The 25764-nt window shown below is 39.9% G+C and overlaps 1 protein-coding gene across 1 annotated transcript in view; it reads right to left on the bottom strand.

Moving 5' to 3' along the window:
• Positions 1-25764, bottom strand: part of TAF3 (TATA-box binding protein associated factor 3) — a 129465-nt gene that overhangs the window by 95861 nt on the left and 7840 nt on the right. The window contains exon 2 of the mRNA XM_065049287.1: positions 20593-20835. Coding sequence (XP_064905359.1) covers positions 20593-20835 — 243 coding nt within the window. The remainder of the gene's footprint in view (positions 1-20592; positions 20836-25764) is intronic.

Genomic DNA, 25764 nt, shown 5'->3' on the forward strand with positions numbered 1-25764 from the left:
AGTGATTAACTATATTAAGTTATTCCCTTTCATTCCCAAAAGAGAGACATTTAAATTCAGTGCTTATTTCTAAGAAAATCCAACAGGCTGTGATTCACAAAAGTTCTCTGGCATAAACTAATCTCCTTGTCGAGAAAAGATGGTTGCACAGTCTTCTGAATAATCACAATAATGAAGAATCATGAGGGGTTTGACAGTTCAGTGTGCAAAATGCAACCGAGGTCCAGCAGGCAAGAAAGGCAAAAAGCATTTTCTCCCTTTAAGTGTTAAACTGAGGCTTTTTAAAGAAACACGGAAGGTAATAACGAGAAGATCAGGTCACCTCCTTTTCCTACAGGGATTTTAAGCAGGTCGGCGTAATCAAAATAGCAAACAAATAATCCAAGGGAATATAGAGCCCTAATTTACTACAGACCTATCAGTTCACTCATCTGAAAATCCAGATTTTCAGGAATTCTCCATTCGGGTGCCACAGAAGGACACAGCAGCCACCCAAATTAATTTGCCACCTGGTGTTTAAGCACTGATGACTTTCTAGAGTTTCTCCTGATCTTTGTGATCTATCAAGTCTCTTTCTACCCGCTGCCAGTTGCTACAACAAGGAGAAAATAAAGGCTGGAGCTGTTGGGGATAGGAAAGGCAAAGCAGAGCAATGCAGGAGCATCTGCCATCCCCAGCTCATCAGTGCTGCCCCTACTAACTGTGTTTATAGAATAAGGGATGGCATTTCAGGGATTTAAGGGGAAAATTTAAAACCAAACCAAACCACCAAACACATTTTTTATTTTTAAACCAAGGGGAAAAAAATAATGAAACTATATTTTACTAGCAAGCAATCTGTCCATAGATTCCTGCGGAAAGACAGAGTGCACATGCACAAAGAAACCTAAAATTGGAGAGTATAAACCCACCTTCCTCTGCATGCCCAGCACACTTTGTTACACCTACACCACAGATTGTACAGCACACAACAAAAACTTTACAAACTAACCTTTCCCAAATCACAAAAATCTTGGGTTTTTTTCCCTAAAAGCATTTCTTTACCATTTGGGCAGGATATGTTTAGCTCTCTGCCCAACGAAAATGAGAAAGAATGCCTTAGTTTCTGTGTGCTAAGACATCACGATATACAGCCAGTTGCCCATAGCTGTGATTTATGTTGCATCTTTTATGATTACTATTTATTATGATAGTGAATTCAGGGTAAAATATGTACAGCAGATTTCTTTCCAAGAGTAAATGTAATTTACCATAGATACTTGCATTGTCTCAAATTATTTTCTTTCCAGTTGCATTTCCCACCATGGGAACATTACTGACAGCGTATTACATCTGATCTTAACAGGCACGCTTTTTTTACATTCAGTAAATAAACACAAGAAACATCTTCCAAAACAGCAAACAAAGCATTAAATGGAGAACTTTTTTCCCCACGGATCACTCCTTTAAAATATAATGGAGTTAGTGCATTTAAACTTTGGTTGGTAATGGAAACAAAGCTTTTTTGTATGCATATTATATTAGTCCAAACAGACGCTTTTAAATTGGGCGATTTAAAAATCATTGAAATGCACTGAAATCTGATCTCTGCCCCCTCCAAAAAAACCCAACCCAAACCAGGACACGTAACGAAAAGGAACAAGAACAGCACATTATTTCTGAGTTCATTTGCTAGCCAAATTCAGAAAACAATATAACCCCCCAAATTCTCATTTCAAAGTACAAGTAATTTGCATATATAGGGGAAGACTCTTGCCAAACAGTGACGGCTGTCAAACAAATCCAAGTTGCCTTACTCTCCTCTGAAGGATTTCTAAGAGATTCAGAAAGAATTCTGAAAGTTGAGAGAGCAGAATCAACACAAATATTAAGAAATAACTTAGGGGGGAATGAAATGTGACTGTGAGAGCTTTGCCAAGAGACACCTATAGGGAACATCTTACCTTTTTGGTACCTTAGGGTGACTATTATTATATTTATTCCTTTAGATTTCTACACAAAGGTAAAAAATACTGTTAATAATAAAGCCAAATCATTAGATTGACCTACTCACAGCACAGTTGCTCTGTAAAATCAGAAAGACAAGAAGATGCTCAGTAAGACCGTGAGCACCAGTGGAAAAGGAACCTTTGATGGTCACATCCAGCTTTTCTGCACCTTTGCCCTCTGTCCAGCTGAAGCTTCAGAAAGCTCATTTAGGACCTCATCAAGGTGATTAAAATTAGGCTGTTCCCCTGGCAAAATCATCTTTTTCCTCTTCTCTTCCAGACATCTGCACAAAAGTGCGTTCATAAAATTAAGCCAGTTGTTCGTTAAGGAAAGAACTATTTGCTGCGTTAGCAGACTGAAGTACTTCCAGTAAAAATGAACTCGAAGCATTTTCAGCCGTTCTTTCTTGTTACTTCTGTTCCACGTACCCTCAGTATCTCACATCACTCTTTACTTATGATGAGAGTCTTACTGAAAATTAGGACAAGGGGTATGTTAGCCAAGATGAGTGCATTTAATAAGGAAAAATAATTGGATATAATAGTAAATACTAAATCGGATATAACAGTAAAAAATGAAAACATGCAGTTAGCACTGATCCAACAGCGTCAAGATACATGTCAAAACTTTATTCAATGTCAAAGAGACATTGAAACCTCTAAGATATGTCAAATCTGGACCATGGCAGCCATCAAGTTTGGGTAGAAAAATTACTAGTAAAAGGCTCCTGCACTGTCCAACTATGCAAGAAAACCATTTTGCCTTTTCAGAAGAACACAAACGAGGGAAATACAAGGAACCTCTAGTAAGAAAAGACTGAAAAATACTTTATTGTTATACTTTAGCCAGAATCCTAGAGAAAACCATTTGCCTGTAAGGGCGGCCATGGGTTACAGCCACATCTCTGTATCAGTTACCATGTGCGGCTGGTCCTGAGTACGAACCCAGGGCAAGTTTCCAGGAGGGCGAACAGGGATGGAAATACAAACTGCAAACGCTTTAAGGCTCTGCACTTTATGCTGACTTGTTTAAACTTGGGCAGTTTCCATTTCCAGCCGCTTCTGCTTATTTAATATCCACCCTGTGCACATTTCTATAATAAAACTTGTATAGAAGAAAAGCTTCTTCGGTGATGTAGAACCAACATATTGCATTTTTTGTTTTGCTTTTTTCATGCTGGGTAGTCTCGGACTGTAAACATCGCTACTAAATTCCAGAATTATAAACAGTCGGTATCAAATGGTTTGTATCTGGAACCCAAGAAACCTGTACATAGCAGACAACATTGTTTTGATACTGCTTGAGAAAAATTCAGGTCTCAAACTATTCTCCTGTCTCTACCAGTTCACTAATTAGTAAAGCTGCTTGTTCTTACGTGTATCTAATTAATATGAAGTTCAGATTACACACATACTTCAAAAGAATGACCCTAACGACCACCACTTCAACCTATAACAGAATTAGGACGTATTAAGAGAAAACCCCACAATATTAGACAGAAAAATCAAAAAGAAAACTATGATCAATTTCCTGATTCTTCTGAAAGAACTACAAAAATCATAGATAACTGGAAACTCTAATAGAAGCTTTAAAGTTCGATATATGGCTATCACAAAATCTTACTTGAAAAGTCTTGGGTAATGAAAAGTGGAGAGAGCTACCTAGCAAGGAATTAAATGAATATAATTTATGCTTGTTGTTATTGTGGCATATTCGAAAAACCAGGATGATCCCACTGAATGAAACTCATCAGAAAGTATCACATTGAAAGCGTGGCACAAACATTCGTGGAAAATGACAGCTATGAGAAATATATCCGTAAATAAACTATTATGCTTAGAAGCTGATCTTGGCACGCAGAAAAACATTTAATGTATTTCAAGAAACCTGTTAATTAGCAAGAGAAGCATGGAATATTTAGGAGTGGTAACCAGTAGCAAGAGGCACGCACTGGCAGGGAGAAAAGGCAAAGCAAATTTGCCCATAGCATTTAAACCAGTCTTAGTATTAGAAAAGCCACAATGTTGCATAGGAACACTACAGAGCTATAAGTCAAAACCAAGTTCCAGTTTCCAGCTGGGGAAATTGCACACAAATTAGAAGGCGTTGAGGAAAATTGACAATTCCAGAATGCTGGAAAGACTGAGCTTGGAGGAAAAAAGAAATACATTGCTGAACATGCTGGTTTAGCAAAGTAATACATGTGTCAAAGTTAAGATGAGGTTTGCAAAGACACCAGCTAACCGAGAAAACCAAAACATACTGAGCACCAAGGATCTTTAGTCCCTTTCGGTAACATACACAAGCACATATATACATGGGTTTTTTTGCATTAAGAGTGAAGCGCATTTAAATAAAAAGACTGTGAGATACCATCTGATAGCTCTATTGAATCTACTTTATCTCCCTGAACGGTTTAACTATAGCAAATTGATAGTGACACAATGGCGAAGGCTCTGATGCTATTTCCATTTTAAATCATGCCTCGGACATTTATAATTCTCAGGGGAAAAGAAAAACACCAGCTGTATCTATTAGAAATACAACATCTTAAGTGTGTTTTCCACTTAGGAGCTGAATTTCTGTGAGAAAGTTGCCATAAGACTTCAGCTATTTGAATTCACAGAATGTTTCCTTCCACATTCCTCTTCCTATTAGCAAAACACAGTGAAAATATAAAGTTTTAGATCAATGTTTATTGAATACATTATTGACTGTAATAACTAGAGCTTTTGTTGCGTATGAAGAAGGGTTTAAAAATAGCAGAACTTGCAGCTGTTTGAAAACCTACATGCTCAATAGCCTTAAGTCATAACTTCTCACAACTTGAGGCTTGGAACGATGCTATAAAATATTTGCATGTGTGGTATCTGAAGGGAGAAGAGTGATACAGACCTTCTGGGGTTTTTACACCTTGGGATTTTCTAGCTAATATAAAGCAAACTTACTGTGCTTTAAAGCTGGAAATCTTGCTGAAAATAGTGTGAAACCTACGCATTTTGGCAGTAATCTGTGAAATATTACTGTTAAAAACACATTGATGCAGTCAGCGTAGAAGTCTAAACCAATATGATTATTGAATTTGCATTAAGCAGCAAATGCGATGCAATGACTATAGTGAAAAACCACAGCTGTGTTATTCGAAAACACTTGATCTCATCTGATTGAGTTTTAAGAGGGAAGAGGAAAAGATCTAATTTTTTGGGATATCTAGAAGACTGATGAAGAGAAAAATCAGTGGAATGTGTATTTTCCATACAATCGGCTCATTAACAGACTCCAAACACTGACAGAAGGTCTGTAGACATGTAGCCCCCTTGTCCTGCCAGGAGAAGGGACATCTCAGAACTAATTTAAAGTTGAGACTGGTGTACCCGTACCCCATAACCTCGCTCAGTGGGAAGAGCTGGTGTTGTCCTTTAACATGGCACCTCACTGATGTATTCCACTTCTCAGCAGCAATTCCTGCTCTTCATTAGACGGACCCATCAAGGAACATTGAGCAAAAAGATGTGGATGTTGCCTCTGAATAAAGGAGTCCTTCAAGCAGACATTGCTACACGTGTGCATGGTACGAGGGTGTCGTGCAAGCTCTAATTCAAAGTGTTCTCCAAGTGCTCCCAATACAGGGCACCCCCCTAAACAGAGCCTCAGCTTGACGAGCTCAGCCAGGCTTAGAGTCTTCCCAACAGTATAAACTGACCTGACAGAAGCGTCCTGGTAACATGGCTCTGCTGTTCCTAATACCAAAGTTATTTTGTTTAGCATCATCACCATTATCTGTCACTGCAACAGACCTTGGGCATGCACTTCAAGACTTGGCTTTCATCTCTTTCACATCACGCACCAAAACATCCCATTACTGAATTATCCACCAGAAGTACGCTGCCATGACAAGTCTGTGGGAAGGGTTTGGCTCCCTCCAAATCATCATCTCCCTTCTCACAGCATCACCCTGTCTTAGCACCTCAAATTGATGGGGGTGCAACTGGAGATGGGCTGTGGTCCTGTGCTCTTCCCAGAGCTGCAACAGGAATCACAGAATCACAGGATGGTTGGGGTTGGAAGGGATGTCTGGAGATCATCCAGTCCAACCCACCTGCTAAAGCAGGTTCACCAGAGCAGATCACACAGGAATGTGTCCAGGTGGGTTTGAATGTCTCCAGAGAAGGAGACTCCACAACCTCTCTGGGCAGCCTGGGCCAGGCTCTGGCACCTCCAAGTAAAGAAGTTTCTCCACATATTCAGATAGAAGCTCCTGTGCCTCAGTCTGTGCCCATTGCCCCTCATCCTGTCATTGGGCACCACTGAAGAGTCTGGTCTATCCTCTTGACATCCATCCTATGGAATGGCAATGACCATAGAACCACAGAAACATTTTGGTTGGAAGAGACCCTCAAGATCATCAAGTGCAACCATTAACCTAACACCGACACTAATCCATGTCCCTAAGAACGTCATCCTGCACCTGTTCAAACCCCTCCAGGGATGGTGACTCCACCACTGCCCTGGGCAGCCTGTTCCAATGCCCAACAACCCTTTCCAGGAGGAAATTTTTCCCAAGACCCAATCTAAACCTCACCTGGCACAACTTGAGGCCATTTCCTCTCGTTGCTTGTTACTTGCGAGAAGAGATCAACTCCTCCTCGCTCCAACCTCTTTTCAGGTCATTGCCGACATCTTGGTGTGCCCCTGATGGCTCTGGTTCAACTCAACCACAGAACATGTTCTTTGCTAGCATGGACAACGTTTCAGTTGTTTTCCCTTTCTCCCCAAACTCTAGCTACAGCCACATCACTTTGGTGTCTTTTTGTCTCGCAATGACAGTGATTACTAGGAGCAAACCTCTGGACCTCGTGCTCCAAATTGCGCCAGGTATATGACACACTAAGCTCTTCTTCGTTAGTAGAGACGACTGCATACTAACCACAAACACAACCTCCAAGATACACCACGACTGTAGTCATCTGACCTCCACTGCTCAGATCGGCCTGAAACATTTAATTTTCTTTGCATGTGTTCGTCTGGCTCCTCTCAGCTTCCCTCCCAGTTTCCATTCTGAAACCAGCACGTGCAGCCCAAGCAATCCCCTTCTCTGGATTTCTGCTCCTTTGTTTTATGTGCAAGCGAGAAAAGAGGTGCTGGTAGAAAGGGCTAGTAAGCAACTTAGAGTAAACTTAGAAATAAACACATTTAATTAATTTTAATTAAAATGCAGTAAACATTAATACTAGTCTTTTAGTGGTGCTAAATTTAAAAAAATTGCAAATTTTAACACAACTTGTAAAATGCATTTTATAGCCACATAACATGACAACATAAGATGCTATATGAACTCAGACTAGAGAAAGCCTAGATCTTTCATGTTATTTCCTTTGCCATATGTAACCAGATTATGCTGCTGTTATTTTAAGAACATATCTTTTGCTCTGAATGCTGTAAATGAGACAAGCACATAAAAGGCAAAATAAAAGCTTGAGGGAAACTCCTTGGGTTTTGCAGAATAAGAGTTCAGCCTTGATACTGCATCAGCAGAATGAAGGTAGGTGTGATAGAACCCAGTATATGTACTGTGTTATGTATATATGTCACAATTATGAAAAGTAAATCCTTTATGAGTACGCTCTCAAATAGAAGTGGAGGGGGAAAAATATTGAATATCTCCACTTAGACATCTAACTTTCTTTCCATTAAATCAGAAGGTGTGATGACAGAACAGTTAAGGTGCCTCACTCTGCAACAAGAGGCAATGAGGCTGAGTATTGCTTTGGATTTTTGCCAAATGTAATTCTTCATCAGCTCCGTTGTAATTAGGAATCCGGCTCTTTGCACGAGGAAGCAAGAATTTCCTACAGAAATTCAACTGCCTTAAACATGTTCACGTAGCATGCTACCTATGACCAGGAGAGGTTCCCGGTTTTACAAAGCTTTGGCTCATTAAAACGAAAAGGTTACGGCTGCTGTCTTAATGATAGAGAAAGAAATAAAAAGACTGTTCAGAAAAAGAATGGCACTAATGCAGCTTTGGCCGTTCAAAAAGCAACCCCGACCTCTGCGGGACGCTGGGACAGTTAATGCGGAAAAGGAAACAAAGTCACCTAATTCTGGAGAAGAGTGTTTAGTGAGTTATGTGATACCCCGCGTGTTCTCTCCCTGTTAATGAGATACTAAGTGGACACGACTTCTTGATGGGATCTCTCACTCGTTCCCTCATCTCACTGCGTGTTCATAAAAGATTATCTGGGAAAGCAAAACACACCAATTAAGGCAAAGGAAACGGCAAAACTGGACATTTCAAAGCTGCAGTCAACTCGGAGCCATCCTTGTGACAACCAGAAGCAAGCAGGTTTTTAAACCACATTTAAGCTCTTCCCTGTAAAACCAGCATCTAGAGTCTTTCCCTTGAGATACTACCAATATATTTCACCTCTTCTAACCAACATTAAAAGGTAATAACAGCTCAATGCAAAGATGTGCTGCGCTGAGAAACGTATCTAAGACAATGGGATTGTAGCAGAAACCTCGTCTGCCGTTTAACAATACAGAATGAAAGCATTTCCACTTAAAAAGAAAGTCAGAGTCCTGTGACTGCATTGATAGGAACGATGTACACATACTTCTGGGCATACTGCCTTGAACTAAGGAAAAAGGAGCTGGTTCTTTCAGATGGAGCGGCAGCGCATAGAAGTCTCCAGCTCCAACTCCCTTTGCTCTTGATAAAAGCTCGGAGCAATGAACTCTCAGGAGATTAGCGCACACACACACCAGCTCCAAAAACTTTAGGGAGCATCCATGTTCTTTTGAGTCTCGTACATGTGTTGTGTATAATGTGCTCTTTTTGATATTAAAAAGTTGCTACATTGCTCTCAAGCTGGAAAGGGTTTTCCAGTTAGATAAGGGCAGTAGCTACGGCATAGAAGCGGCACATGGGTAACGGTGGAGCCTGAAGGCAGCACAAGCGTTCTCCGTTTTACCAGGAGCCGATAAGAATTATTCCATTTTACAAAAATCCTACTGTGGGTTATTTAACCCCAACACACATTTTGCTGGTGGCACTGACAGCACCACCTTCCCACATCACGCGTGTTTCTTTCACAGTGATTATAACCAGTTGTCCTTCTACTTGGCTATTTGCACCTAATTTAAAGCCCGCACACCTTTTCTATATGTTGATTGCTAAAAATACCACACAGAAATTATCTATATTAGGCACAAAAGCAGGCCTCATATGCATGTGAAAGGAAGAAGACTATTTAGATAATAGGAATCAATATCTGTTTATTTGCCTTGGTTTCTTCAGTATGTTCACAGATCATATATTTTTTTCCTCTGCAAACATAGATTTGATACCACGATGGGCTCTACTCCCTGTCCTGAAAGAGTGCAATGACCTGGCATTTATCATCATTCACACATCTAGGTCTAATGCTAACTTAGAAAACACACATACACTGCTGGATTTATGCTTAAAAAATATAAGAAATATGCTTGCTGCATGCATTCAATCGACAGGACCTGGTCTCAGCTCAGCATCACTCCAATTACGGCTGAAATGCAGTAATCTTGGTGGGAGGACGCGGCGGCTATTGAGCGGCACAGAGCAGCGCCGAGCGGCTTCTCCGCCACGAATTTGAAACTGCTCGGGGCATTCAGGTTGGCAGAACTCTCTAACCCAAATGGAACGGTGCCAGCGGGGTTTAACACACTGCTCTTGAAAAGCGAGCCACCGAGCCTTTAATCACCACGAGTGGCGAGGGCTTAATTTTTCATCTCGTTTGAAATATGCCGGTCTCGACAGTAGACCGAGCTTTTTGTGAAATGCCATTGACTAACCAACACTGGTTCCTGCTTCATTGCTCGGCCTTGGATGTCTCCTGGTATGAGTTTTGTTTGGCTCAGCCTGTGATGCAGGAAAATCATCGCCTGCCACAGCACAGGACAGATGTCCCGCACGCAGGACACACGGACAATTGATACCACAAAATTCAAGCGCAGATTCCTTCTAATACCCTTCCCATAGAGGTGGGAAGCATTTTGTCTTTCGCCAGGGCTGGTTTTTAGGACTTTAAGAGCTTTGCACCAGCATCCCATCTCTATGAAACTACACCGGGGGTCTGGAAGATGTGCTGGGAGTTCACCTCACCCAGCTCAAGTAGAGATGGACCAAAAATCATAGAATATTTTGGGTTGGAAGGGACCTTCAAAGGTCCAACCCACACACATGGAGGTTTACACTGAAGAAATTCAGTGTTTCAGCCTCAATTACCCGACGTTTTAAATAGATACTGTGCATACTCTGTGAAAATTGGCCCATCTAAGAGGAGATTCTTACCTGCAACATAAGCACTCAGATACTTATCACTTTTTAATTCACATAAAGTGAATTCACTCCCCAGAGTCCTAAAAAATATTCAATTCTTTCAATATATGCAATATTGTGATAAACCCTTCACACGCTGCAGTTTGTAAGTGCAACTGAACTATATAGAAACACTGAAACAATAAAATTCCACCTTGATTTTTCAGCTCACCCCAAACGACGTGATTTTGTATCATGTTTTTAAGGACTCCGCAAAAAAGTTAAGGGATGATGCTAAAGGAAGATGAACAGATGGCTAAATCTCACCAAAATTTAAATAGATTTTCACTTGTAAAGTTAAAACTTATTAAATAACATCCCAACTCAACTTCTGTGGACAAGGATAGGTGATTCAAACCATAGCTTTTATCTTAAAAAAAATAATAAATGAATATATGTACATGTTTTGATCACATTGCAAATATTTGTTTGTAGAATATTTTATACACACACATACCCCCCCCAAAGGTAATTGAATGACAATAAATTTTGCTGATCTGAACATGTAAAGCCTGTATTACGGAAAATTAAATCTTGCATATAAGAGTGGTGAAAAAAATCCATCAATCCTCTTTAAAACAGCAAAACAAACTAGTTATCTCTGAGAGATTACAGATGAGCTATCACCTTCAGTGATATTGTGATTTAAAATATGCAGAGCAGCAGGAAAGCCTCTTTAATGAATGTGTTAAAAGTTTCTCATGCAAACCCAAACGCATCCTTGTTCCATATTTAATTTGCAATAGGATACCCAGCAGCTGGGCGATGAGAACTTTCCTGGCCTGCTGAGACGGGCTCCACACGTAGGTAGAGACACGATTGAAGACTTAATCCTCATTTCAGCTCCCTTTCAAGTTAATCTGAACACACTAGACTCTAAAGGAAATGAAAAGTGAGTTTCTTTCCCTTCCTATGGCACCGGGACTTCCTGTGTTTTAGCGATTGGTCAAGAACTATTATTTCCTCCGTGCTATTCCCAGTTGTGACTGTCAGACACAATCAGTGTTGTCCGCACACAAGCGCAAAACGTATTCTTTGAATACGCCTGGAACGCAAGTCCCACATGCACAGAAACCTGGAGAAACATGGAGAAACTTGGAGAATATTAAGATTCAAGTATGCTGTACCTGAACGAACACGCTGCTCTGAACATTTAGAAATGCAAAGTTCATTTGCTGAGATGAATATCCACAAAAATCTATGCAAGATAAGGGGTATGAAAATTATTTGCTCTCCAATTCAAGATGGATTATTTGGCCAATCTGTTAAGCTATACCTCTCAGATGCACAGAATCAGTACCATCCTCCTCCCCTCAGGGAAAAGAGTTCATAACGTTTGAAGAAAAATATGCTCCATCCCAACTGTAAGAGTACACATGAAACGCAGAGTCTTCCCTTAACGCAGCTCTTTGGAACGGGAAAGCGGCAGACACCAACATCGTGAATACAAAGGGCAAACAAGTTCACTAAAGAAAATAAATTAAGCAGAAAGCAGGTTGTGAAGTGGCCAGAATAAAGGCCGTTTGAGTCATTATCAGACTGCTTTAAACGTGCACACACACACAAAGTTGAGCTGCAATTTATGTCTCCATCCAAAATACCACCTCTGGCAGCGTGGCGTCATCACTTAGAACCACGACTGAAACACTAATCTCAAACCAAGTCAGAAAAATGTGTGACTTACTGTGTTACCACCTGAAGACCCTATGTTTTCCAGCCTTGGGCTAAATACAAGCCAGATCCAGCCCCGCTCACGTTTGACATTGCTTCTTAAAAACACAGGTATGCTACGGTAGCTTTTGCTTAACCGATCCAAACAATATCCATTTATAAACAACACACAAACAGAATTACATTTTACCTAGGCACGCAATACACAGCTGTACAAAGAAACAAAATCCAAACTAAAGAAATATATTAAAAAAAAAACCCCAAACTTGTCAAGTCATCAGAAAGTCATTAATGTTTCTAAGGAGCGCAATTACAAGAATGAAAAATTTTTAAAAACCCACTCGGTTACAGAGGAGCTTTAATTATCCAAGTGTCTTGCTACATGAACCAGGGTCAATTCTCCAAATACCAGGTTGAACTCTCCCTGTTATTCATCCAACTTGACATTCTCAGGCTCTTGCAGAGGACAGTGGAGCTGCTTGGACACAGAAACGAGTTATCCCTTCCTAAGGACTTACCCACTCACTAATATTCCCTGGAGCAAACAGGACCGTGTACCCAAAGGCGAAGACTGGAAGAAGGCACTGAATTTAAGAGCTGCACAATAAAGTTATAGCGCTTATCTGTGTGTGGCAAAAGACAAATAATTCAAATGAGCTTTCTTAGTCATAATTTTAAAAATTAGCAGGCAGAGTTCCTTGGTCTTAACCTGGACTCTACCACATATTTGTCTGCAGAAGCTTGTAATGAGTCATTCACCTGATTAATGCAAGAGAGATACGGGTCCTGTAATCCATGAGTGATCTTTGTCTAGACAACGGTTTGCGCTAAGATCAAGGTTGGGCTCAGCTACACTCGAAAACGTGCGTGTAAACACCGAGCGGTGTCTGTTCCTGAATAACTCCAATACTTTTCACAGGTGGAAAGGAGTGTTTCAGACACTTCAAAAGTGTTTAACTGAAAAAAGTTACTCTGCAAGTAACTCTTCTCTGGACGGCACATTATTTGGAATAAACACCTGGAGTATCAACTCCTGAGCTCCAGGTGTGGACCCTTCGCCATGTCCATGTAAATGCCACAATTAATAGTTGTTAATCAGCAGCAGGAGCACACTGGTATTGATGGGGAAACTTAGGGCCACGTGTCTCAAAATCAGATATACACAGGTCTCAACCACTATGTTCTACTTTTAAGTGCTTCTCAAACGATTCTCTCAACTATAGCACAAAATCAAGGCTTGCTGGGGTTATGAGCCATTTTTCAGAAAGTCTGGCACAAATTCCTGTGCGAGGGGGTAACAACTGAATTTGTGGTTTGCTCCCAGTATCTAAAATACTTTTATTCATTTTTTAAAGGCCAAGAGTTGTTAGTAACCACTGACTAAACTCTTCTTTGGGTTAAAGCATCCTTGGTGGCCAAAGTCAAAGAGCAAGAGCACTGAAAAACAACAAAGTTACAAGGTCACCCCTCAAAATAGGCCAGTTGGCTTCTCTCTTATCCTGATTTAAGGTGGCTAGACTTTCCATTTCCCACCTCCTCCCCTAGAGTCACCCAAAATACTCGGTGCAGTAAGTCTGAAAAGCCTAAGAACAGTAACACAGAGCTATCAGACAATAACCTAATTTGAAACGTATGCTTTCAAAGGCACAAAGGTGTCTGATGATGCAGATGAAATGAAACCCTGAGGTGCAGCAGCAGTACACAGCGCAGGAAGCAATGCGGGTGCTAAACAAAGTCACACATTGTCAGAAAAGGGAAAAACTGATCTGACGTGACGAGTCAAGACAAGTGACAAAAGTTTTGCTGAGAAAGGATCAGTGGGAAATTATAGTCATGGCAGCATTTCTGTTCAAAATATACAAGACAATAGAATCCTTTTATCGTAAAGCCCCATTTTCTCCTCTGGTTTTATTGTAGCCAAAATTGCAATTTGCACATCACAATGCAGTAAAAGAATCCATGACTTTCATTCCAATTCAATGTAAATAATTTACTGGCTTTTATGACTCAACTTCTGCATTGTGCAGTTATTTTCAATCCTTAAGAATCACTAACAACTTGTAAGTTATCTAAACAGGTCTGAAAAACATAAAAGTCTTTGTGGGAAGACTATAAAAAGATGATAACCCATTGAAGAAACATCATTTCATTTGCTATATGCAGTGAATAAAACCAGATAGCAGGAGGAGCTAAAGAAATACATTTTCACAATGCTGAATTTTTATAGTTACTATTACTAGTTCCTTGTTATTACTTTTAAGAAAATGGAGCTGGCATCTTTATAAAATGTATCTTCTCATTTGCTTATTCAGGTACAGCTTGGTTCCAGCTGGTTTATTTGTTTTGAAGGATACAACAAACAACAAACATAAACCCCATCACAAGCTCTCTCCCCAAACCAATGCAAACACTTTTAATCCATTTCCTCCATTCTCCTCTTCCAGCTTCTTACAAAAATAGCAAGAGAGGTTTTTTTTCCCAAATACATGAATGATTAGGAAAAGTTAGGTACTAGCTTCCTATAGAATATAAAATAGCGTATGTCTCTGTCTGCAAAGTCTATGATGCCCAGCTATGTGATTTGGTTTGTGCCACAGATAAAGTTTGACTATGGCACTTATTACATTGATTTTATTTTTTTAACAAGTGCTGCAAATTAAATGAAGCTCTTCAGCAAAAGTCTATTTAGTTTCACATTTTAAGCTTTGAAAAAAAAAAGCCTTCTTCATTAAATCCTTTTTTGCAGTATTTCACTGGAAATTATGCTTTCGATTATGATACAACTTCTAAAGAAAAGGTAAAGATACAGTTGTCTTCCCAATTACAGCTTTATCAGCACGCCTTCTATAAAAGAGTTAAGGCACATTTTCCGTACACTTTATTTTTGTTCCTGTCTCATATTTTCCTTTTTCTTTGAAACCTGCCTCTCCTATTGGCTCTTCCCCAATGCTTTTCTTCTGCCTGCATCTCAAGCTTGGCTGCCTTTCTCATTTTGTCTGTTCCTCCTGTTGCTTCTTCCTTGCGAGGCTGATGTGTCCGTGAAGACTCGTTCGCACAAAAGCCATCAGTGGCTGACACTGCGTATTGTACAGACAGCAAATACTCAGCACACAGCAGCCAGGAGCGAACGCTCCCAGCCTGTTTTAACTTTTCAAACTGGTACCTGTTTGTTGATGGGTGGTGGTTTCCTAACCAGGTATATTGGAAAAGCTCTGTTGAGAAGATCCTTGCTGCTTTTAAATCATCGGTGCGGCTGTTAGAATGAAGAAGGGTTGGCCTGTGGGATTAAACTAGACCTAGAAAGGCTTACAAACAACAACAGCAAGGGCTGTGTTATCAGAATGGCAAAGCGGAGATTCCAGTATCTTTCATAAAGCACATCATGCACTAATTTAGAAAGAAGCGTTGGCTTTGTTTAACCCTTGAGGAAACCAGAGACTGAAATGATGCTGCTCTGAGGTCCAAGACTTGCTACATTCAGTTCTGGACGATGGCCAAAGACAGCACTGCTAGACTGAGGGGCCGGTGACAGTTTTAAAATCGGATCTATCTAGCCACTGGAGCTAGACACTAATGCTTTATACCATCATGATGCTTAATGCTTTATAAAATGAAAGTTCCAGCACCAACAGACCCTAGATATCAGATGCAAAAATTCACGTTATGGTTGGACTCTATGATCTTGAAGGTCTCTTCCAACCTAAATGATTCTACGATCCTATGTTATTTTGATTAGCACCTTGCTTCACACACACCCCCTTCTCATCAATTCAAATGTAATTTTTAGTAACTAACGTTGTCTGATAAAACTAGAGATGTTCTGAGATGATGTATAACTTCACAGCTGGGTTTCCATGCTTCCAAGTGGCTGCGAGCATCAAGTTTGGATGGGTAACAGGTCCTAACATCACATCAGCAGCAAAGAGGGGAAAAGGCAGGACTGTAAGATCATCAGCAATTTTATGCTTTGATCTGCCAGGGAAATAAAATGCTCCAAGCGAAAAGGCTACAAATAAATCCCAGTTAGTACACTGTGCCAAGAACTGGTCCTGACACAATGATCAGAAACACGATGCCCATGCTTGAATACACATCATTAGGAATGAAAGTCCACAAAACTCAGTGCCTGGTAAAAATGGTATTTGTTTCCAGGTCATATTTAAGGGAAAGGAGCCGAACCTCTACAAAGTGGGAGTGAATTGGTATGAAGCAGAAAACAAAAGAAAATGAAGCAAGAACTGGGGAGGAGGATTGTCTCCCTAAAAGCTGCCCCTCTCCCCATAAGAAAAATCTCAGCTACCGCGAACAGGCTCCCATGTATTTTCCCTTCTGACGTACCCCAGCACAGCTACAGTGTGAGAGAGGAATGAGGGCCTAATGCAAATATAACAGACTACGAACAGTATCACTTGCAAAAAAGCAACGTGTTTTCTTCAGTCTTCTGGTCTGAAAAACAGGGATGGACAACCTGTGACTTCATTCAGGGAAGCTTAAAACTAAGGTTACTACAGCACATGCAGGACTCGCACTTCACTTTAATTATGGAGGATGATACACGTTCTTAAAGCATCAGGACTGAGGGTTCTCAACATTACCACAAAATGTACCAGTGATTATCATTAGCTGTGGAAAAGTATCTGGGCTTTCTCAACTGGCCTACTTTCAGCACAGTACTGTTTTGCTTCAAATGCAATCAACAGATTCTATGAAGTTGATGTATTACTGCAAAATGCATGTTCTTTTACATTAAAGCGCAAGAAATAAAGCATGACCATCATGTTTTGCAACTAATTTATTTTTTTTCTCCTTTTTTAATCTGTCTTGCAACTTTACCATGACATTTTAGTGACAACAGTGCTAAAATAACTCAAAAAACAAAAAGGAGGCTAATTAAAAATAGGCAGACGGCGAACATCATGATATATTGGCATAAAATTATCCCTTCACTGTCCTTTGTAAAAATACTGCTAAAAAGCCAACATTTGCCATGGAAATACTAAGTCAGATTGTTTTATAAAATACATAATTTTATATGCAGATCCTCGCAGCGCAAGTATTTGGAATCTGCACCAGATCGTTTGGTTAGTGCTGCTTTCTTGGAACAAAACTTGTACCACTGAACGGAACTTGCAAACGACACAAATTACAGATCTCAAAAACCTATTTGTCTTCCTCCCTGTCCCCCACAACTTCAGAAATCATTTCAAGAGCTGTTTCAGCATTTTTTGCTATCGAGCACACATGAAGGAAACGGGTCCTCTCAGGTCGGACAGGACTGTTTGCTCTTATCAATTGGCGACGATAACTAAGACATGGCACAAGGTGCTGGGTAGATTGTATGATGTGAACACAACACCACCCGTTCTAGAGTAAGTGGAAAGAAGTAGTTACACGAGCAGAATGAGAGGAGTTTTAAGAAGGAGGTTAGCAACACCTACTGGTCACGGTGCATACTGAATGCTGTTCTTTTTATTAAAAATTAACAATAATAGCAGCTTTTTTCTTACTGTAGCACCTAGTTAAAATTACCTGTGAAGGCAGTTTGTCACCACAGATAATCCTTCTAATTAGATCATCTGATAAAATTAAAAGATGTTGCCTCTTCCAATAAACCTTGTTCTGTTCATACCCTTAGACCGCCGCAGCTACATTATTGCTATAATATATCAACACTAGTAATTTCTGAATCATATCAGTAAATAAATACCCGTAACATGAACTGAGCTCTAAGCTTCAATATAAAATGGGACATAACGAGTCCTCCTGACAGTTCCTTTAAGTGACTGTAAGATTTACATTATACATCGTAATGTGCGTGATGCCTGCCTTCTTTACTAATTATCTTTATTGCCTACTCAAAGCAACTCCAATGTTATGAACTGCACAATCTCGGCAGCTCTATGGGTTTTTTTCTTCTACTCTATAAAGATCTGTAAACTATTCAAACAGCTTCTGCAATTCTTCAGTATTTTTACCATGCATTCATTTAATCTGTAAAAGTAAAAGGTTTTCTTCCAAATTTTACTTGGGAATAAAACACAACTAACATAAGCAATAGAGTTTCTTGATCTACCCCACCACTTGCAAAAAAAAACCCAGAAATACAGCAAAAAAATACTAATAGCATTTTCAGAAAACACTTAATTCCAAATTAAAACGTGCTCAACTATAACTATTTTAGATAAACTATAACAAACCAGCATTCGGCAGTTGTATTTTATGCTTTCTTTAAATTTCCATTAGAAAATAAATATTGTATTCATTTTTTGAAGTTGTGTCTCTGGGTCCCCTGATACAATAGCCTTAGGCAGTAGAAGTTTTCCTGGTTCTCATCCAACTTTGGAAATAATATCTTCTTGCTTCGGGTGTTAAAAGGATTCATACATTATTTATAAGGCCTGCTCAAATCTAACTCCTGGATCTAACTTGCAAGAGAAAGAGTATAAAAAGTTACATACAAAAAAGCCCACAACTGTCCCCATTTCAGTTTTCCGTGTCTATGTCAGGTATCGCTAGACTGAGCCTGTAATACTCTCATCTCTCACTCCCATTTTCCAGATATTTGTCTACAGAGCCTTGTTGAATTTGATCTTTCTTGCATATTTTTAAGGTATGATTTTCCAAGTAAAACAAACCCCACAAACAAACAAAGCCACAGAACTGCCAGGTAGCTTGTTACGCTTCAAAAATACTGGATTTCTCTGACAGAATGCTGTTTGTTTACCTCCTAAAAAATCAAGGCTAAAGTGTTTCAAGAAAGTAGCCAGAACAAGGTAACTAAAATCCCTTTTAACTTCTTCTTCTATACTTTTCTCTTTCTAATCTTGTCTACATGTATGATATTTACATTCTGTTTGTTTCTGTCTGGTTGAAGAGAGTTCATTGTTAGTTTTTAAAAACAACCCTTTTAACAAACTTCACAAGGGGAAGATTTTAGTACCGTCTTATCAATCCGGCAAAATATTCCTGCAGTTTCACTGAAACCCAGAAGTTTCGCTTCCAGGATTATATTAAGACATTAAAATGCTATTGATCTGTAAAATAACCATGTATCCTATGCAAGGGAAGCAAACAGAATAGTTGGGTCTTATAGAGCTTCAGAAATACTCATCAGCATGAGAAAGTCCTCACATTATTGCTGGAAATAGCATATTTGTTCTGAACACACTAAACCCACGGTATCCAATAGCCCTTTATGCTTCAGATTCCTGTTCCTGACTATAATTCCACTTAATCTAACTGGAGCACATAGTAACTGCATCTCTCTAGCTGAACACAATGTCTGAAAGACTGAACCTACACTTACTACACCTTAATAAATCACTGAAAAACTGTCCCACGTGACATTTGTACCAGCACAGCAATGGGTTTTGTTCACCCAATAAGGTGATGTCGTTTACGTTCATCCTTACACCGAGTAGAAATTTTACACATATTTCAATGTTCAGACTTTGAGACTTTAGTTCTTAAAAAAGAACAATATGCATAATAGAGTATGATCTCCATTCTTTCCCTATAAAATTAGAAATGAAGTAAGAAGTGCACCAGTTCGTTACACTCTTTCAGAAAATGAAGTTCTGTCTGGGGTTTTTGTACCCGGTCCACAATACGTTTATTTCCTCACAAAATATAGTTGCATGGTGTTCAATACTCAAAGGGAAATTAGACTAGGTTGTGTTTCTTAAAGGTGTATCTTACTAGCAATCAAGTCTCACGTAGCTGAAAAATAGAATCAACCAATTTTGCTTTTTCCACTGTCACTGTTAAAATTCTCGGGCTGCAGCCCGTAGTGTTTGTACAGTTGTTTCCCTGTGACAGTGACCCCCGGCCCCTGTGGGACAGCTGCACAAAAAAGGGAAGGGGAGCAGTTGGAACAGTGATAAAACCCTAATCGACATCAGCAAAGAGAATTAAAAGCCAGCACTGTGCCTCTAAAGGACTCTTACTTCCTTATTTTAAATCTGACTTGATTTTAGTTGAAAGAGATTTTTGGTGGTGTGGGGTTTTTCTTCCCCTCCCTTTTGTTTGGTTGGTTGTTTGGGAGTTTTTCTCTTTTTTCCTTTTGTTTGTTTTTCATTGGTGTTTTTCTGTTTTGTTGTTGGTTTTTGTTTGTTGGTTTGGGTTTTGTTTATGGTTTTTTTTGCTAAATTTGTTCAAAGGAAGAAAAACAGCCATCAGGCACTGGGAATGCTGTACCAGTCACCAGCCTTCCTTCTTCTACCTTCACCAAATTCTGTAAGCTCTTGCAGTATACACAAGTGTGACGCTAACACATGAAAGGTAACAGAGTATTTGCTTCTATTGTCATCTGAAAACTCACCATTTAAATGCATTACGGAAACGTGTATTAACACACTGTATTTTGACACCAGTTAATCTTGGAAGAAAGCAAAAGAGTGGAAAATAACCTCCCCACAGCACTGCTACCTGTTGTAAAACCACACTTGCGTAACAGCCAGTGGGTCCTTTCCGAGCGACTACGATGGGGCAGCACAACTCAAACCGTTCGAGGATGCAAACAAATAGGCGAACGCACAGGGACCAAAACGTAAAGCAAAGGATTAATTTCGCACCTTCTTGAGAGGAGACGATAGGTGGCATGTAATCGGGGATGTATTCCTTCCTTTCTTCCGCATCTTTACTTCCCGGCTGGGGAAACTGCAGGACATTGTTCTTGCTGACGGGAAACGATGGGATTTGATGTGCGAAAGTGACGGGTTCGATATTGTGTATATAATCTTCTAGCTCGTGCAGGTTAACCCCCATAAGCTTGAAGGCATCACCTACATCATCCAAAACCGGATCTGTGCGGCCATCTGTAACAAAAAGGAAAAAAACAACAAAAGAACGACATTTTTGCAAAAATCCGGTTAAATAAAAATTGATCAGCAGATCTATGCTTGGAGATTACAGTCTGCCACTAACGGAGATTACTGTCCCACAGTTCTGCCAGGTTTGCTGTTCATCAGGCTATATGTCTCAGGCTAAGAACACATTGTCATTTAAAACTGTTCTGTTCCGATCCAGAACGCTTCATTTCAACTCATACCATTAAAAATCGGCACCTCAAGAAGCAAAACCAAGGGAGCAGCAACAAGCAGCTTTATCTGGCAGCAATTAACATCGCGCAACATCACAATAAAGCAGTTTTCAATTTCATAATATATATTCAAATAAACAAAACATGCACTTAATATATAGAAAGTGCCCCTTTACCACTATATAGACCAAATACTATTTTTCAGCCTAGAAAAGGAACAGCTTTATTTTTGTAACTGACTATAGTTTACAGGTAGGAAAAAAAGATATCTCATGTATCTCTTGATAACAAAAATATTTCACATAGTATCTTTCCACCAGATGAAATCTACAGCCTTCATAAACTATGAGTCACTTTACCTACCGGTTAGATATACCTCCCAGATGAAACACAGGAATATTAAGTAGTGGTCTGATGAGGTGAGAATATTTTATATCAAATTTCATGGGCTGATTTCCCGGGGTGCTATTTGACTCTCCGGCAAAAATCTTCTTTTCTTTATGAAAAGCAAAGAGAATCCCTAGTGGCCAAGCACTCAAGATCTTTATGCAATATGACCTCCAAGAAAACAGTTCAAGAGAGGCAGCAGTTTGTTCCACACATGTAATTTGGTTCAAAGATTTAAACTATGTAGTTCAGAAGTCCTCCAAGTGCCTCAGTTTCCCTGACCTGATGGAGGGAAATCCCTCCAAAAGCCTCCAGAGGGAGAACTTCACACCTGGCTATGGTAGCCAAGGCACCACTTTAAGTCTCAGCCTAACTTTTCCTAATAACAATAACACAAAAAGAAGATGCCTTAAGCCCCAAACATGACTTTTTGTTCTAATTCAATGAAATTATACTGAATTATTGAAATTCCGTATAGTTGGCTTATGAAGATATTACATCCCTACATGATGACAAGCTGTGATTTACTTTAAAAAGCAATTATGGAAAACCAGCCCGTGCTTATTGAAGGAACACAATCGCTATTGTGAAGCCCCAGCTTCGGAGAACTGGGGGTGGGGATGTTCTTTTGTTTGTCCTTTAACCTAATCTCTTCTTGGTTTATCTTGAACCTGAAGCAGTCGAGCAGGCTGGTTCTCACATCACTGGATGAATTCAAACCCCCAGCCAACTTATGCCTGCAGGTACATTTGGAAAATAAGAATTTTGTTCTAGAATTTCTCTTCTTAGTCTTGCGGTGAAGATAAGGGTAATACTCAGATTATGGTTTTGATTCTCAGCTCCGTAACACTGGCCTCTTGTGTGACTCTGGGCAAGTCGCTTGTGTTTTAATTCTCTCCGCAGCTAAAAGGGAGATCAGACCAAGTTATCGCCTCTTTTGTCCGTCTGTATTTAGAACGTGGGCTCTGTACGACAAGAACGGATTTTGTGTTTGTATAATATCCAGTACAAGTGCAATACTAGTTTCCCCTGCAGACTCCAGGGACAGAGAAATATGGGGACTTATATAAACATAGTTAAAGGCGGATATCATCACTCTGCAGTAGTTATGAGATCCCTGTAGATATTAGGCAGACTGAAGAGTGTTTTATCCTTAAAAAATTAAATTTAGATAATTGACGCAGCTAAGAAATGTTACGCTGTCGCTTTTAGTTGCTCTTCAGACTACGAAGATAACTTTGAACTTACTGAACCATTTTCCAAGGTGTCAAGACTTACAGGTACAAGCTGGACAGCCAGTTATAAAGCAAAACTTGGGGAAAGCTTTTCAACAAGCCCAAAAGTAGAGCGTGTTTATTCCACGGACACTCCTGAAATCGCTGCCTGTGCTTTTCGCCAGTCGGGGGATTCACGGTGACCTCACAGCACTCGTGTCCAGGTGGGTATTGCCCAGACCCGGCAGTGTACCGACAGTCACGGACACACACGGCGCTTGTGCCCTGTTTCCCTTGGAAGAAAACCAAGCGCACACGCAGGAAAAATACTGCAATAAGTTTGTTTCCCACCTGGACAACTGGGGCACAGGAGTGTAAGATGCACCACAACATCTACCTCATTGCTGGGGCTCCGTGAAGGTGTCTCGAGCACCTTGATCAGTGTGCGCCTCTTGACAACAGCACCATCATGGAATCATTTTGGTTGGAAAGGACCTTTAAGATCACCAAGTTCAACTGTTAACCCAACACTGCAAAGTGCACCTCTAAACCACATCTCTAAGCACCACATCTTCACATCTTTTGAACCCCTCCAGGGATGGTGACTCCACCACTGCCCTGGGCAGCCTGTACTCAGGGTGAAAGTTTAGTCCAGTTTATCACTGTGAAAAGGTCTTTTCCTAGATCTGCACGTGTTCTTTTCTCACATCCAAAAGAGTGTACTGACATGGTTAGTAAACGATAAATGCTAAAAAGTACTTCTTCCTACAAGCGCTTATTAATAACACATGACAGAGAACCGGCTATGAAGTGTAACTGAAGCACTGAAATACTTAAGCAACTATATAGAAAAACAATTATGTGTGTTAGAAAGCAAGTTCAAAAGAGGAACAAAAAAACCCTGAAGACACAACTGTCCCATGTCTTGGACATTTGCCTCCAAAGAGACAACGCTAAGTCATAATGTTGATTAAAACATCAAAATATTTTTAAACCTGCAACTGCCACAGGGACAAAAGGACTGATCAGTTAACCTCTTCTTTCCAAGACAGAGTGTCCTCTGTAGTAACAGTGTACAAGGGGAAGTTTAGATCAGATATTGCACCAGGGGAGGTTCAGATTGGATATCAGGAAAAAATTCTTCACAGAAAGGGTTGTCAGGCATTGAACAGGCTGCCCAGGGCAGTGGTGGAGTCACCATCCCTGGAGATGTTTAAAAGGCATTTAGATGAGGTTCTTAGGGACATGGTTTAGTGCTAGAGTGAGGTTATGGTTGGACTGGATGATCCTGAGGGTCTCTTCCAACCTAAGTGATTCTATGAAAAAAGTTTCAGGTTGGTATTTATATCTGTTTTTAAACCAAAACATTTCTGAATTGGAAATATACATGAAACAAAAATACATTAAATCAAATTTCAGGTGATTCATCAAATAACGGCTTTTGCCCTTACACTTATATTAGAACAGTTTAGCATTCCTCTTCTCTCTCTGGCTTAACAAAAATTCACTTAAAAAGCCAGATATGTGAAAGAGAATGCTGACAAACACATAACACACTCTCTCCTGGTCTTTCATTAAGTTTTACGTTTTTTTCCTGTAAGTAAATGATGAAAAAAAAAAAAAAAAGGTTTAATTTGTGCTTACTGAACTTGTCTCAATATTCTTCAGATATTTGTGCTCTCCTCAGTTTCAAAATTCAGATGCTGAAGCATCTCAGTGAAATAATTAATCCAATGTCACACAGCAAGTCAGATCACAACCAGTTTTGGAGCTTTTTGTTTCCAGCCTCTTGCTGTTCCCTGTACCATGACACATCAAATAATATCTGTTGTCCAGGACTGGGAATTGAAGGAAGGAGGTGGGAACAGTTCATCCAGCAAGTTACAACTCTCCTCCTTACCCTGTGAACAGTGAGCTAAGAAAATATCTTTCTCATGAGTTTTTAAGCTGCACTATTTCCCTGTGCTTCGAAACTGATACAGCTGTGGCAAAGAGAAAAGCTAAATTAGGATCATTCAATCTCAAAACAGCTCACCAGAAACCCGTGGGAACGGCCGTGCAGTTATGATACTCTCAGCTTCCTTATGCACAAGAACAAACCAGGTGATGAGGAATCTGCACGTGGAAATGGAACCCCAAAAAAGTACAGGACGGAGATTATGGGCAAACAGAATCCACACAGAGCTGAGTATTTGGGTGGAAATTTATCCAGCACTTAACCTGCTGTTCAGCATCACCTGCAGATACACCCAGGTGCCTACAAGGAAAAACGAATCAAACAGGAGGGCAGCGCACTAACTCCCCTTCAAGGAATAAAAACTCGTTCTCTGTTCGGTGGGGAAACGGAATTTTTAGAAGCTACTAAAGCCTCGTTATATTTGCAAAAGTCACAAGAATTCCTCCAGGAAACAAGCTGACCCATGCTTATGTCATCCAAAGACACTGGGCATGGGGTAAGGCTTAGGGAAAAAAATGTCTTACTTTCCTTATATTCGGACTCAGGAATAGCTGATTTACTTTCGTCACACTCAATCCCATCAGCTCCTCCTTCCTGGCCCAAAGTTTGTATGAATCAGTGAAAATTCAACAAGCGAGTCAACACAGAACAGAAAAGCTTTTAGTTTCATGTAGAGTTTTTTAAAGGGAGCAACTGCAACCATGTAATAAATACACTGAGAAAAATTAATGAGTCACTACTCATGCAACACATACAGTTTACTATAAATAGCTCAGTATTCACCCTCATGTCTGCTATAAAAGAGATTATTTTAAAAATTTTATTTTAATCAGCCAATTACTAGGTATGGCCCCTCAGTATTTTTATTAAACGCTCTATCACAGATTTCTTGTGCTCCTGCACATCACACAACCCTGCCATGCATTAAATACCCATGCATCTACACTGAGTCCTTACTCCAGGATAACTCTTTCAAGCAGACAACACATCACTTCCATCCAGCATCCATAAGAATAGTCAGAAGCATACACAGTAGATTATTTAATAATAGTATATATGCACTGACGTGGAGAAAAAGGGTCCTATTAATGTAGTTACCAGGCAGGCAAAAGCATCTACTTGCTATTTTTGCTCAGAGTCTGTTCCT

This window comes from Columba livia, chromosome 1 (genome assembly GCF_036013475.1).
Source record: "Columba livia isolate bColLiv1 breed racing homer chromosome 1, bColLiv1.pat.W.v2, whole genome shotgun sequence".
Lineage (NCBI taxonomy): Eukaryota > Metazoa > Chordata > Aves > Columbiformes > Columbidae > Columba > Columba livia.